The following is a 13,050-nucleotide window of genomic DNA, read 5'->3' as shown; positions in this document are numbered from 1 at the left end:
GATGAATGGGGAGCTGCCCTAGCTGAAATATATCAGCTCTAGGATTAATCCCCTTCCTAGTTGCCTTTACAGATTCAAGGAGAGCTTGAAAGCTTTAAAATTTGCTGGTTTTCACTCAGTTCAGCTATGCAATATAAGGAGAGCAGCTGATCAGTCAGTGGCAGCACTGCCAGTGACAAGTGTGTGAAATCACTAGTCAGGGCCCCAAAACCATAACATTAGCTGAAGAAACAAGATGGTTAAAATACTTATATATATTTGAAATCTTTCACTTTGCTTTCTGTTTTCTGACCTCAGGGGTTACTTTGAGGTGTTGCTCCCCAGCTTGGGGTACTATAAGCAGTTTCTGTTAAGATGACAGTCACTCATTTCTCCTCACTGGAGTCTCATGTAGTCACCTGTTGCAGGAGCTGGGGATTAGGGGAAACAAAAATAGTCATCTCAAAATTCTTAATAAAAGAGTAAGACTTGGAGCACTGCTGAAGTGTCCCCAATAGAAAATGTGGTTTGTTCAAGAACACCTAGCAGTGCCCTCACAGATCAAGTCTAGTCTTTAGTGCATGAGGTAAGTTTTCCCAGCAAGGTCACACAGCAGACATGACTGTGGCATGACTCTGACCACCCAGCCAGGCCTGTCAGAGGGGAATGCCACCAAGTTCAGCCTTGCTTTGCTTTGCAGGCACACCTGGCCCAGGGTTGTACAATGACATGCAAGGTTAACATTCGATTGCTGAGTCCCTGAAGCTCTGCTCATGCTCTTCGTCTGGGAGAGTGATGTAGATCTTCACTGTAAGCAGCTCCTCTGCAGTTCCATTTAAAATGCAGGGGAACCTGTCTATCAGCTAGGGCCTCCATAGGAAAACTGAGAAGGTGCTGAAGGACTTGTACCACTGGGGTTATTTAGTCCACTTTCTCATGGAAAAGTTGTGTATGTAAACTCAGTTCTAACTTATAGCTCTGACTGTGGAAGCACACCCAGAAGGGATGCACAGTTTACCAAAAGTGAGATCCGTGCAGAGTGACAGGGAGGTAAATCAACAGCAATGCAGGAATAACAGAGAGAAAACAGAACTTCAGTGAAGAACAGCCAGGGTTCAAAAAACCCTATAGCTACTGTTCAGGAGAAAGACAAATGAAGAGGCATGTGAATGTCATTTTGCAGATGTGGAAAAGCCCTAGGGATGCTAATGGGACTGTCTGAAGTCACACTGTGAGGCCACAGCAGAGCCAGAGACTTAGTCTGGAATCCCTGCACCTTTATTCACCATCTTAACTGCAAGACCATCTGTATAAGATTGGAAAGCACATTAGTTTATTTAGTCCTTCCTGACACACTGATTAAAAATGTTTCTTTTAAACTTTAAAATATTCATGTCAGGAAAAAAGCTCATGCTGTATTCCCAGCCCAGCTCAGGGTACTATCTCTGGAAGCAGCAAAGAACCATCACGAATAATGCTGATGCAAGTGGAGGCTGATAAACTAACATGGGGAGGCTGAGCATGATGAGCTAATAGGCAGCAGCTAAGTTGCTGACAAGTGTACACTGCAGCCATTACAGCCCCGAAAATGAGGGCAGTGCAAGGGGGCATCTGGCTACTTGTGTATCTACAGGTACGTATAGGTTTCTTCTCCACCAAACTAAAAACATAATGGCCAGAGTCTCACTCCAGAACAAAGTTAAAGAGGCAGAAGGTTGAACCCTTCAGGCCTACATTCAGATGCAGCTCACTGTCCCTAATGGCCCCTTCTGAGAGAAGACCTCTGGAGCCTCACTGCATACAGCCCCTGTATGCAGCTCAATGTGATGACCTGGCAGTGTGTGGGCAGAAATCAAGCCCACTGCAAACAGGCAAGATCTTCCTCCTGAGCCCCCTTATCTCATTTCTGCTTTCCCAGGAGATGTTGTTGCTCCAGGGAAAGATATTTCTCTTTTTATCTTCTCAGTCACAGTCTGAAAATTCCACAAGTCCTCATTGCAACCTTGGTCCTCAAATCTGAAACATACAAAGAGACACTTCCCTAAGGCTGGAGTTAAGTCATATGCAGGGATATTGAAAGAATAGAGCGCCTACAAAAACATGGGTGAAGGAAGAAACCACCACCCTTGGTAGATGAGAGAAAGTAGATTATGGCAACAATTTGACATATCCTCTCTCCTGTACCCAGGCTCAAATCCTTGAAAAACAAGTATCTGTCTAACACCTGAATACCCACTCTTCCATGTTTCATCATTCTTAAGAGGTTCCCTCTGGCTGCATTTCTACCTCAATGACTTCCTTGATACGCCACATATCAAAGGCCATGGGAACAGACATTAAACAGCATTACAGTGCAGAAACTTAACAGGGATGGGCTGTCCAGCTTGCCTTGGCAGCTTTAAAAACAGCTGTATGTCTCCAGCAGCTCGAATTCCAGCAGAAAAGTTCAGGGAGGGAGATAGCTGGGAATTAAATTATGTTTACACATCACCAGTCTCCACCAAAGACCTGCCTGAGCTTTACCATCCCCAGTCAGGGGGATACTTCAGGCCTGATCATGTTGACACTGTCCTTTTAATGAATCCTTGGGAACAAGAGCTCAGCACCTGAGCAATCACTAGGCAGCCTGAGTGGCTGCAAGCCCAGATCTACTGCTCCTACCAAAATCCCTAATGAGAGAAAGATGCTGCCATGGCTGGCCCCGCGCTGTGTTTACAGACACTGTCTGGCAGCACAGCACGCTCTCTACCGTTTGGCTTCTGTCGGCATGGGGGAGAGGGAGAAGGGAGGTGAGTCAGCCCTTGGCCCCCTGCTCCCAAACAGCGATTGCTAATGCAATTACCCCAGCATGGCCAAAGCGCCGTGAGATCCCGCGGCAAACAAAGCTGAGCCTCCTTCCCTGCTTAACATCTGGGCAGCTGCTGCCGCTCAAGTAAAGGCAGATGCTCTCGCCTGTTCTGGGCTGGGTGCTCCCACCCGGGCCGCTGCCTGTGCTCCTGCCCTCCCAGCTGGCCGAGCGCCAGAGGCAGCCCCGCACCTCCCTGGGACCAAGCAGGTACACGGGGCCAGCAGGCCCTGGCAAAGGCCCACAGATGAGCTGCGCGGTGCAGCCCTGCTGTTCAGGGACAGGGATCACAGCAGGGGCTTGTTACCCTTGTGTCAAGAGTGACACAAGAACAGACGAGAGGCGCAGCGTAAAAAGGAAGAAAAACGCTTTAATGGAAAGGAAACTTTGGCTTAAATAGACGGATATGATACATTTTATTCAATTGGTTAGTTAATAAAAACATCTTTCTCACACCCTGTTTTTGAGAGGAACAAAATAGCAAGGTGGAAAAACACCACCTGTAGATTGTTTAGATTAACAAGTTATCACATTCTTACAACTTTCTAAAAATTCTCACAAGCTACTGCGAGAAACGATTGCTGTTTCTCTCTCCCTGACCAGGCTGGTATCTACAGGGGTTAGTCAGAGCTGCAGAGCTATTGAGTATGGAGGTGACAGTTCTCTTGTCCCTGGTGTGCATTGCACTGGTGCCTACCCAAACATCTTCTCTTCCAGTGCCGTGTCAGGGAGCCCACAATGACTGCAGCCCACAGGGCTGTTCCAGAGCTGCCTGGATGAGCAGAACACTTCATACTTCCTCTGTGGGTAGGCAGGAGGGTCCTGGCCAGGCAGTTTTGCACTGCAGGAGTGCTCTACACCTCACTGCCATTTTAGGCACCCCATACTCCAGCCCCACCCATCCCAGCCCTTGTGCCAAATCCATTAATTGCTTTTGTTAATAGCACTCAGAAAATTTGCAGCCCTGATTCCCCGCTCAGCATCAGCAACGCTCACCCACATGAGCACAGCCCCAGTCTGCCGGTTCCCAGCTGCTGGGACTCTCACAGACCCATCTTTGCTCCAAGCAGGACTCCAAGTGAGAGCCCAAGGCTCAAAACTCACACATTTTCTACTGCAATGCCCTGCCCCAACAAGATCCTGCCATGGATGGACACTAATAACAATAATGAAATAAACCCATAATTACTCTGCGTACTCAGACTTTGCTGGCAGACAGGAAGAGCTGACATATAGCCTGGCAGTCCCACAGCAAGGCTGTGGCACTGCCTGCACAGACCCCGTGATTTATCTCCTACCCTGGCACAGTGCTTGGGGAGTGTGTGGGGTCACAGAAGTATTGAAGCACTTTTTAGAGGTGCATCCTGAGGCTTGCACTGGCTGAGACTGTCATACTCACGTTTGATGCAGCGGTTTGTGCCTGGAGCTGTGGTCCATCCTGGGCAACACTGTCTGCCACAGACATTTGGCCTAAGCAGAGAGACAAAGCAGTGTGGTTAGGAGAGGGGGAAGCTGAGGTCTTGCTGCAGCCATCACCTCTGAGTCACCCACAAAATTATTTCCTGAAGCATCTGATATTTCCTTCCAGATGGACCAGCAGCTGAGATCAAAACCAATGGGACAAGGGCTGAGTTGTTTAAGTGTTTGGAAAAGAAACCCCCAAGGACTGTGAATGCTGCAGTGTGAGCGATCCCTGAGAGAGGAGCTCCCTTTTGAACTGGCATTATGCTGGATTCCTGGCACAGCACTCAGAGGAACCATTTTCCTCCTGAGAGCAATTGGAGGCCAGTAGCCAAAGATCATTAAAGATCTCATGGTTCTTCATGGTACTGGGTGTAAATTGGGCCCAATTTCAACTTTGGTCATAGTATCTTGCCTCTGCCAATGTCCTGAGCTGCTCCAGCCGAAGACAACACTTCATTCTCCACCTAAGTGCTGCTGCCTGTTGCTGTTCATTGCTCAGCCCTGCCCTGGCAGCGATGGCACGTCAGAAGCTGCACTCTGGGACACTCCCCAGCTTGCTCTCCCTTTGCAAGCACCCCAGTCTTGCATTTGTGATCTGTCTCTAGTGCAGTGACCCAGGGTGCTGAGGACTCTCTAGTGCTATGAAATTTATGTTACCTGATGTGCACAGAGTTACACTAATTCCAAGATGCTGAAATAATTTCCATGAGTGTTGAAGCCAGGATTTAGTTACTTTTTGACTGCCCTTACATAAATGACATGCTCCCCACCTCTCCTTTCTTATGTGTTTTCAGGTGGGGATGACTGTCAACATACAGCTATCATAGACAGTGCTGGGCCTCTAAGAGGTGTTCTGCAATGCCCAAGCAGACAGTTAATGCTGCTTCCTCTGGTCACATCATATTTAAGTGTCTATAATGAGAAGGAATAACAAGTTCCAGGGTGCTCTCCAAGAGTATTAATCATCATGGAGGGAAGATTTTAGAAATAGGTAACCTTTGCATGTCGAGGTAGATGAGAAAGAACAGTTGTCAAAAGATAGAAACTTAGAAATAGCCAGAAAGCTCTGGAAATCCTCTGGAAAAGAAGTGGAGGGTATGGTTTATTTCTAATGCTGGACAAGGCAGTCAGAGCTGCTGACAGAATTTACAGGAACCACAGAAACATGCACATTTGTCTTCTGGGTTGACTTTAACATGAACACAGCAGGGTCAGAGGAAGATCCTGCTCTAAACTGGCATCCTTCTGACTCCTGCATCCACATGGCCTGAGATGAGACTCCAGAAATGCCAAGGCTCAAGCTGTGGCGTTCATGTTTTAGGAGGGCCAAGGACAGTGGGTGGCAGGTATGCCAAGGATTGTTCTGGTGTTCGCAAATGAAGCTGCCTGCAGAGGTACAATTACTCCTTGTGGGAAAGGGAAGTGGTCTGAGAAGCCACATCATTTAGAAGTGTTACTAGTCCTTCAGGATCAGTGTTTTATTAATCTGGGCAGATTTTTATAGGGAGAAAGCACTTAAATTCCCTTGGTGTAACTTCCTGCAAGCAGAACAAGCCAAAGTAATTCTAGCACCCACTCATATCTGCTCTGGTTGGGCAAGAGCACCAATTTCCAGCATTTTGTCTGTCAACTCAAAGAGATGTATGAGTCTCTTCCTTAAGACATCCTCAGAAAGCATACAATTAAAAAAAAATTCCTTTATTTACTGCATAAGAGCTCACAAGGCCTTAAACACTTTTAAGGTATCCCGATCAGTAAAAAGAGAAAACCATTGAGCTGGAGCAGGTCTTTGGATAATTAAAGTCCTGAGAGGGACTCTACTCCAAGCAGCAACATAAGCAGCTTTGCTTAGACTGTCGCAGCTCCCATTCTTCCTTTGGCACAGGTGAAACACACCTCATAAGTCATATTCAGTCTCTTCAATGAGCAAAGCCTTTGCCCTTTCCCACCTCAGCTTATCCAGAAAATCATATTTCTTGTGGGCAAAATAGCTACCTTCTCCAGAGGAGTTGTTTTGGCCTTGAATCATACTATTACTTCTTTGTGGGATTAATGTTTAAATTTCATCTACATCTCTCACAGGCATGCTGGAGGGAGCATGTTGCTAGCTGCTGTCAATGCCAACACCAAGGCAGAGGTCATAGGAAAAAAGATACGAGGCCCAAGCCTGAGCAGACAAGACCACTCCTCAAGTCATGAAACCCCTGTTGGGTTCAGCACAAATCTCTTATTCGTAGAGCCACTCTGTGTCACTGCCAACCCCAGACATGAGTTGCCAGCCCCAGGTGAAGGGGTTGGTGTTGATGCCAGCACCAACCAGGGCGATGCTCCTGGAGGGAGGACAACCTGGCAGGGGTGCCCTCAGAGGCAGGGGCAGAAGGAATACCTGGATGGGAATGTTCCTTCCTGCCATAAGGTCCTGGATGAGAGAATGGGAACAGATGGAGGCAGGGAGGACCTCCTAGACTCGAAATGAACAGTTGGAAGGAACAACATGTAGGTTGTGCTGGAGGGTAGAGAAGAACCACAACTATTTCCTGATGAAAGCCCAGTGAGCAGGACCTCACAGAACATGAAGCACAGGTAAGCAAGAGTATCAGCTGCAAGAAAATAGCTATGGGAGCTTTGCTGCAGGGGACCCATTCCTGGGCACTTCTGGTTCTACTTCAAGTATTTTGTTGTCATTTGCCTGGTTTGAGCACCATGGAGTTTGTGCTGCCTTGCAAAGAATTCAGAATGAATTCCATTAAATTTAAGGAGCATGACATGTTTACAACACTGTGGGATGGTGCTTGAGAGAGAGTGGTGGCTTCCACATCCATTTGTCCTGCTGCACATGACACCACAAACACTTTAGGCAAAGACGTGGCTCAAGCACAAGCCCCCTGTGGGACATGTCCAGCCCTCAGCCTCTCCATCCAGTGCTGCTTCTGGAGAACAAACAAGTGGCAGGGTCCCTACAGATCTGGTGTCACCACAACGGGGGTGTCTCCTGAGGAGCTACCTGCAGACACTGAGCAGCCTCTGATCACCCTTCATTGCACAGGGAACAAGGACTTCTAAGGCATTGGGCAGAACCGCCCGGCAAGAGGACCTGCTGGGTGCCGTGACACACCGAGCCCCTGGCAGACCTAACAGTGACATAAGCCAGAGCCATGATTGTAACTTTGAAGCATTCAACAGCTGCCTGAGCTTAGCATCCAGGTTTTCTCCTGCTTACCCACTCCTTGGAACAGGAAGCACAGCAGAAAGGAAATGGGAGCATGACTCACACCCTCATCCAGAGCAGCTTGGGCTGCAGGGGGACCAGAGGATGAATCGGCATGTGGAGAGGTCAGCAGCTGTCCCAAATGGAAAGCAACTCAACTCTCAACAGTCAAAGCAGAAGGGAAGACATGTCCACACGTAGGTCTTGCAAACTGAAGTTCCACTGAACCTCATACTAGATCACGTTCCATGGGATGCCCTAATCCCAGCCATAACACTGATGCCAAAACAAGCCTTCAGCAAACGATCAATCTTTCCTATCTCTGTCTCCTTACCAGCGGAAGATGCTAATAATGTATTTGCCTTCCTAAGAGTCAGGTCAACTAGCACATATCCTGTGAAATGAAACATTGCTGAGAACATTCAAAGACACTGAGACTTGATTGCTTGTAACACTGCGCTGCTACAGGGCTCATGGGCCGCTTAGCACCTTCCAAAATAGTTCCCAGCCCAGCTCAGACCAAAGCAGACAGAGCAGACAGACCAAAGCAGACCATTTCCAGTAGCCAGTTCCCCCTTTTTGAAGAGAAAGGGCATTGAATATCTCAGACAGCTAAATATCCACAGTATCAGAGAAAACCCTAAGGCACAACTCAGTGCATTTCTGGGAAGATGCAGAGTGGGGCACTGGATTCACATCTCAGCCTCTGCCTCAAGTACCAGGTACACCCTGAGGTCTCCAAAGAGCACAGGCAGCAGCAAGCCACTGCAAACCAAGCTTTTTCTTCATTCTGTGGCTAGAATGCATCATCCATACCCAGGTATAATCCCTGGCATGTTGAGCTTGGTGTACTGGAGCTCCCAGGCACTATTCACCGACCTGCTCCTTTTCTGGGACAGACAGCTCCTTGAAGCTCCCCACAGAGCTGAAGCCAGTGCCATGAAGCCTCCCTGTGCCCAGAAGAACCATTCACAGGCCTGACTGGATGCACTGGCACAACCTTGGACTTGAGCAAAGGAGCTGCTGCAAGTCACTCTTTCATCCCCTCCTTTGCTGCTGCAGCCAGAGGCCACCAACAGGATCAGACTCAGGTGTGCAGAAGTACCCAGGATGAGAACAGCCTGCAAGATCTTGCAGTGTTATCTTAAACAAGAGCAAGCAACCATAACAGGCACCAGAGGGAAGGAAAACAAGAAAACAGTAGTAAGATCATGGCTTTTAGAGCAATGATCATATACTGTTTCTGAACCATTCAGTAGAACCCTTTTTTTCACCACTTATTTTAATAGCAACCTATGCATCATCTTTCAGCTTCACAGAGAACTCTGTGCTGCCAGATATGCTGACTCCATTCCGACCATGTGCAGCATCCTAACAGGAGGCCAGAGGGACCATTAGATCATCAGGTCTGCCTTTGTACTGCAGGAAAATGAACTTCATCCAAATGCATATGAAATATTTGCAGTCAGACCCAGTGAAGAACATTAGCAAAAAGCTGTTGGCATCGATGAGTCACTGAAAACCCTCTGCCAAGTTCAGACCAGCATTTAACTACCTCCACTCCTAAGCAATCCTATAAACACATTGCAGCAAGAACCTCTATGCCACAAAGCCTGGGTAAAGCAGGATTATACAGCCACAGATGGTGTCGACAACAGCAATTAAATGTGAACTGGGGTGTAAAATGCCCAAAAAGAAAATGGGAGTGAGAAAGAATGAGTCTGGGACTCTCTGCCTGCTACCTGGGAAGCCTCACATGCCCCTTGAAACTGTCCAGGCAGGTACCAGAAGTAGAGGCTTCCCCAGATTATTCTCCCATTACCCACCTTCCTCATCACTGTGACCCACCCTCCCAGCCACAAGGCAGAGGGACAAGGGGGGACACATCCCAAGGGACACTGACATAGAGGGAGATGCCCACAGTGTCCTCACAGCAGGACTGGCCAGCCCAAATTAGGGATGCATCCAGCATACAAGTGCAGTCATAGTTGGCATGTGTCGTGGCTACCCTAATCCCACAACACTCAAGAGGAAAATCCTTCTAGTCAGGGGAGCTGGAGAAATAGGGATGTTAAGCTGAGCAGAGCAAAGCAGTGATGTTTTCAGGGCTGGATTGTTTTTCTTCACTCAGTGTCAGAATTCAGTAATTTTCTGTGATATTTGCTGGGATATCAAAAGTCACCTCACAGCAAGTCTTCTGGGGAAAATACTAAAACCCAGCTCTTGCAAGTCTTAAAGTTGGATGCATTCATGAAATTGTTTGTACAAGCCACACCTGCAAAAAGGTCAGACATGAGCAGGATGTCATCCAAAGAAAAGAAAGAAAAACCCAGGAAAGAAACTCAGTCTTGGGTATGCAGCTATCAGACAAGGTGAGAAAATAATTATCTAGAAAAAACATAGAGTGCCAATAAATGGGTTTTTGCAACCACAGAACTCCGCAGGGCCCCTGAAGGTACCAGCAGAGAGCTCTGACTGGGGAATCTGGAAAGGCAACACATGCAGGAGTTGCGAATTTTAGGCAAAATAATTGTATAAATAAATAGTACCGGGGTTTAGTGTACCTGCAAAGTTACCTGAGTAAGGGAAAATGAAGGTTGTCATACCAGATACTAGCAGGAGTTCAGTGTAAACAGCAGAACAGAAAATATCCCACCTGGCAAAAAAATGAAACATCACAAACTGAAGTTTTTTAGGGGCCCTGAGTTTCCTGGATGAAAATGTGTCTGGTGCAGCAAGGGGTGTAAGAAGATGGATGAGGTGGAAGGACAGAGTCTCCCAGAATGGCTGGAGGCAGCAGCAGCTAGCTTTCCATGAGGAGCAGCACCATGTGGTTACTTATGGACAATTATTTCAGCTAGGTTTTCTCTTAAGCTCCGGAGACAGTAAGTTATAGAGAAGCTTCAAAAGTGATGCTTTGGACTCCAGAACAGACAGAAAGCCATTACAGGCACTTTGCAGAACAGAAGTTCTTGAGGGTTGCAGAAAACTCTGTATCCCCAGCCTTGATCTTCCAGTGCAGAGCAGAGGCTGAAAGTGCAGCAGAGTCTGTGTGAGAAACACAGCACTGGGACACAGCTCTTCCTTTAAGCTTGGAGGCAGTGGCACTCTCAGATATAGATAATAACAGGTAAACTGTGTGTAAGTGCTGGACCAAACATCCCTGTTTACACCCTGGATTAAGGCATGAAAGCTACTTGCAAAAAGGTTCAGCACTCTTCTGAACACAGTGTGAACCTTGGGGCTGCCCTTATGCTCCTGACAGCAGCACAGGCCAGCTGTTGTCACCAGAGGCAGCTGCAGTCTGAAAACAAACATGCTAGGTATCAGATGACTCAAATTCAACCAAACTTGCTACATGATCCCAAAGCAACATTCCAACTGCAGAAAGGGTAAAATCTTTCTGAGCCCAAAAAAGTCCAAATGTGACTAAGCAAGACTTAATCTTCCCAAGACTCCATCTCTGGGTGGCTGACAAGCCATGATAATGAGCTGGGTAAGCTCAGAACCTATACGCCGAGCTGTTAGTTATACTTTATGTATCAAACATAATAGAAGTAGAGCGAACTTGGTGCATCTGTGGATCTGTTGAAGGAAAGTACACAGAGTGGCACAGAAAACATTTCTGTCTCTAAAGTTTACAAGGAGATGAGTGTGGAAGAGAGAAAACCCAGAGACAGACTTTTTGTGTTCTAGTGAAGTTCCCCGCCAGATGTTAGAAGAAGACATTTCTGCCCATGTCAGAGAGCTGTAAACTCAGGGCATGCCCTCATAATCCTCCTAGCAAGGCTCACATGAGAGCAGACGCACAGAGTGCCACATGGGTTGGTCGAACTTCTGCGTGATGGTTTTGGTAGCCCTGCAAATGGCAAAGGAGCTAATCTCGAAGGGCATCGGCCACGGGGGAGCAGCGAGGGAGCTGCCGAGGAAGGGGCCCTGGGCTGAAGAGTATATTAGCCGTGCACCAGACGGCCCGCTCGCAGGCTCCCCCCACAACCGAGCAGCTGGCCTCGCCATATGATATCCCCTCCACCTCCACAGGGCTGTAGCCAGAGACTGGAGCTGGAAGCAGCCCTGCCAGGCAAGTCATAGGAAGCCTCCATCGGCTGAGCCAACTCAAGCCATGGGAAGCTCCGGCGTGGAGTGCTTACAAGGGGCCCATTATGGGAGGAAGGAGCCAAGAGGCCAGGTACCTGCAGCAAGAGCGGCAGCAGACAGACTCCGTCCCGCAGAGCCAAGCAAGCCCCTCCAGCTTCTCCACCACCTAAATCATATTACATCCCCCTCGGGAGTTCCCCACCCTGCATGCCTCCCAGGACGGCCGTGGGCCGCTCCAGAGGGCAACTGGGACACTCTGCCCGCTGCCGCGCAGCTGTCTGCCAGCCGTGGCCCCGATCTGCTAGAAGGGCACTACATCCGACCACGCCTGAACCACGCGCCCCCACAACCGGCAGACGGCGGCCTGGCGGCCCACGCACACTCGGGTCACACGCCACGCCTGCGTGCACACCGACACACACGCAGCCACGAGTGGATGCGAGCGGCGAGGCCGCAAGTGCGGGACAGACGCGCCGCAGGACAGGGAGCATCGAGTGGGCTCCCACGCTGCTCCGGACCCGGTCGCGGGGAAGCACTGCCCCCCGTCCCGCAGGGGACGTGGCAGCGCCGGGAGCGCCCGTGGGATGGGAAAAGGGATGCAACACGGGGCTCGGGATGGGACTCTGCCCCTCCGTCCCGGGCTCCCCAGCGCCGGGAGCACCGGGGCTCACGCTACGCGCTCCCGGCAGGATCCCCCCCGGCCGCAGCACTTACCCCGCCATCCTCCCTCTGCCGCTTGGCTCCTTCGCCCGGGGCACCACTCGCGCTTTCAGCTCGCTGCCCTGCCGCTGGCGGGATGAGTCCTGCCTGCTCCTCTGTCCCATGCCGGGATCGAGCCCGGCATCTCCCGCTTGGCCCCGGGGCGTGGGCAGCCCTCGGTCGGGACGATGCCTCCGGCCGTCGGCACCGCTCGGGCTCCCCGCGGCGGCCGCGGAGCCGCGATCCACGTGGAGGGCTGCGGGGAGGGGCCGTGACGGTGGAAGGGACCGGGACGCTGGGGACAGGCCGTTCGCCGTGCCCACCGCCCCCAGGGCAGCCCCGCGGCTCCGTAGCCGCGCCGCTCCCCCGGCCCCCGGCTCCAGCCTAGCCGCCGAGTCCGGCCGACAGTGGGCGAAGCCCAGGAGGACGGCGAAGGTGAACGGGAGGAGGCTGGCGGCAGCGCCCCTCATGGTGTCAGCCGGTGGCGAGGGGAGACGGGCGGTGCGGAGCGCTCAGAGCCCGCCTGGCATCCCCCGGCGGGCGCGGGGCAGCGGGGACCGCCGGCTCTCCGCCCCCCGCTCACCGCCCCATCCCGTTCCGGGACTCCGACGGGACCTGCCGCCCACCGGGGCCGGGGGCGCAGAGAGCAGTGCTGAGGCAGGGGAGAGGGCTGCCGGGCGGCCCCCGCAGGAGGAAGAAGAGGAGAAGGGCGGCCGTCCCCGCTCTCCGGGCTGCCAGCGAGATCCCGCGCTCCGCA

The 13,050-nt window shown here is 50.6% G+C and overlaps 1 protein-coding gene across 1 annotated transcript in view; it reads right to left on the bottom strand.

Moving 5' to 3' along the window:
* The window catches only part of LTBP2 (latent transforming growth factor beta binding protein 2), a 72,142-nt gene extending 59,294 nt beyond the window's left edge, over positions 1–12,848 (bottom strand). The window contains exons 1-2 of the mRNA XM_053946376.1: positions 12,309–12,848; positions 4,224–4,294 (exon numbers count right to left, since the gene is read on the bottom strand). Of these exons, the coding sequence (XP_053802351.1) occupies positions 4,224–4,294; positions 12,309–12,763 (526 nt within the window). The 5' untranslated portion in view covers positions 12,764–12,848. The remainder of the gene's footprint in view (positions 1–4,223; positions 4,295–12,308) is intronic.
* Between the last annotated feature and the right edge of the window lie 202 nt (positions 12,849–13,050).

This window comes from Vidua chalybeata, chromosome 6 (genome assembly GCF_026979565.1).
Source record: "Vidua chalybeata isolate OUT-0048 chromosome 6, bVidCha1 merged haplotype, whole genome shotgun sequence".
Lineage (NCBI taxonomy): Eukaryota > Metazoa > Chordata > Aves > Passeriformes > Viduidae > Vidua > Vidua chalybeata.
The sequence above is the reverse complement of the archived record's forward strand: the minus strand, read 5'-3'. Positions and strand labels throughout refer to the sequence as shown.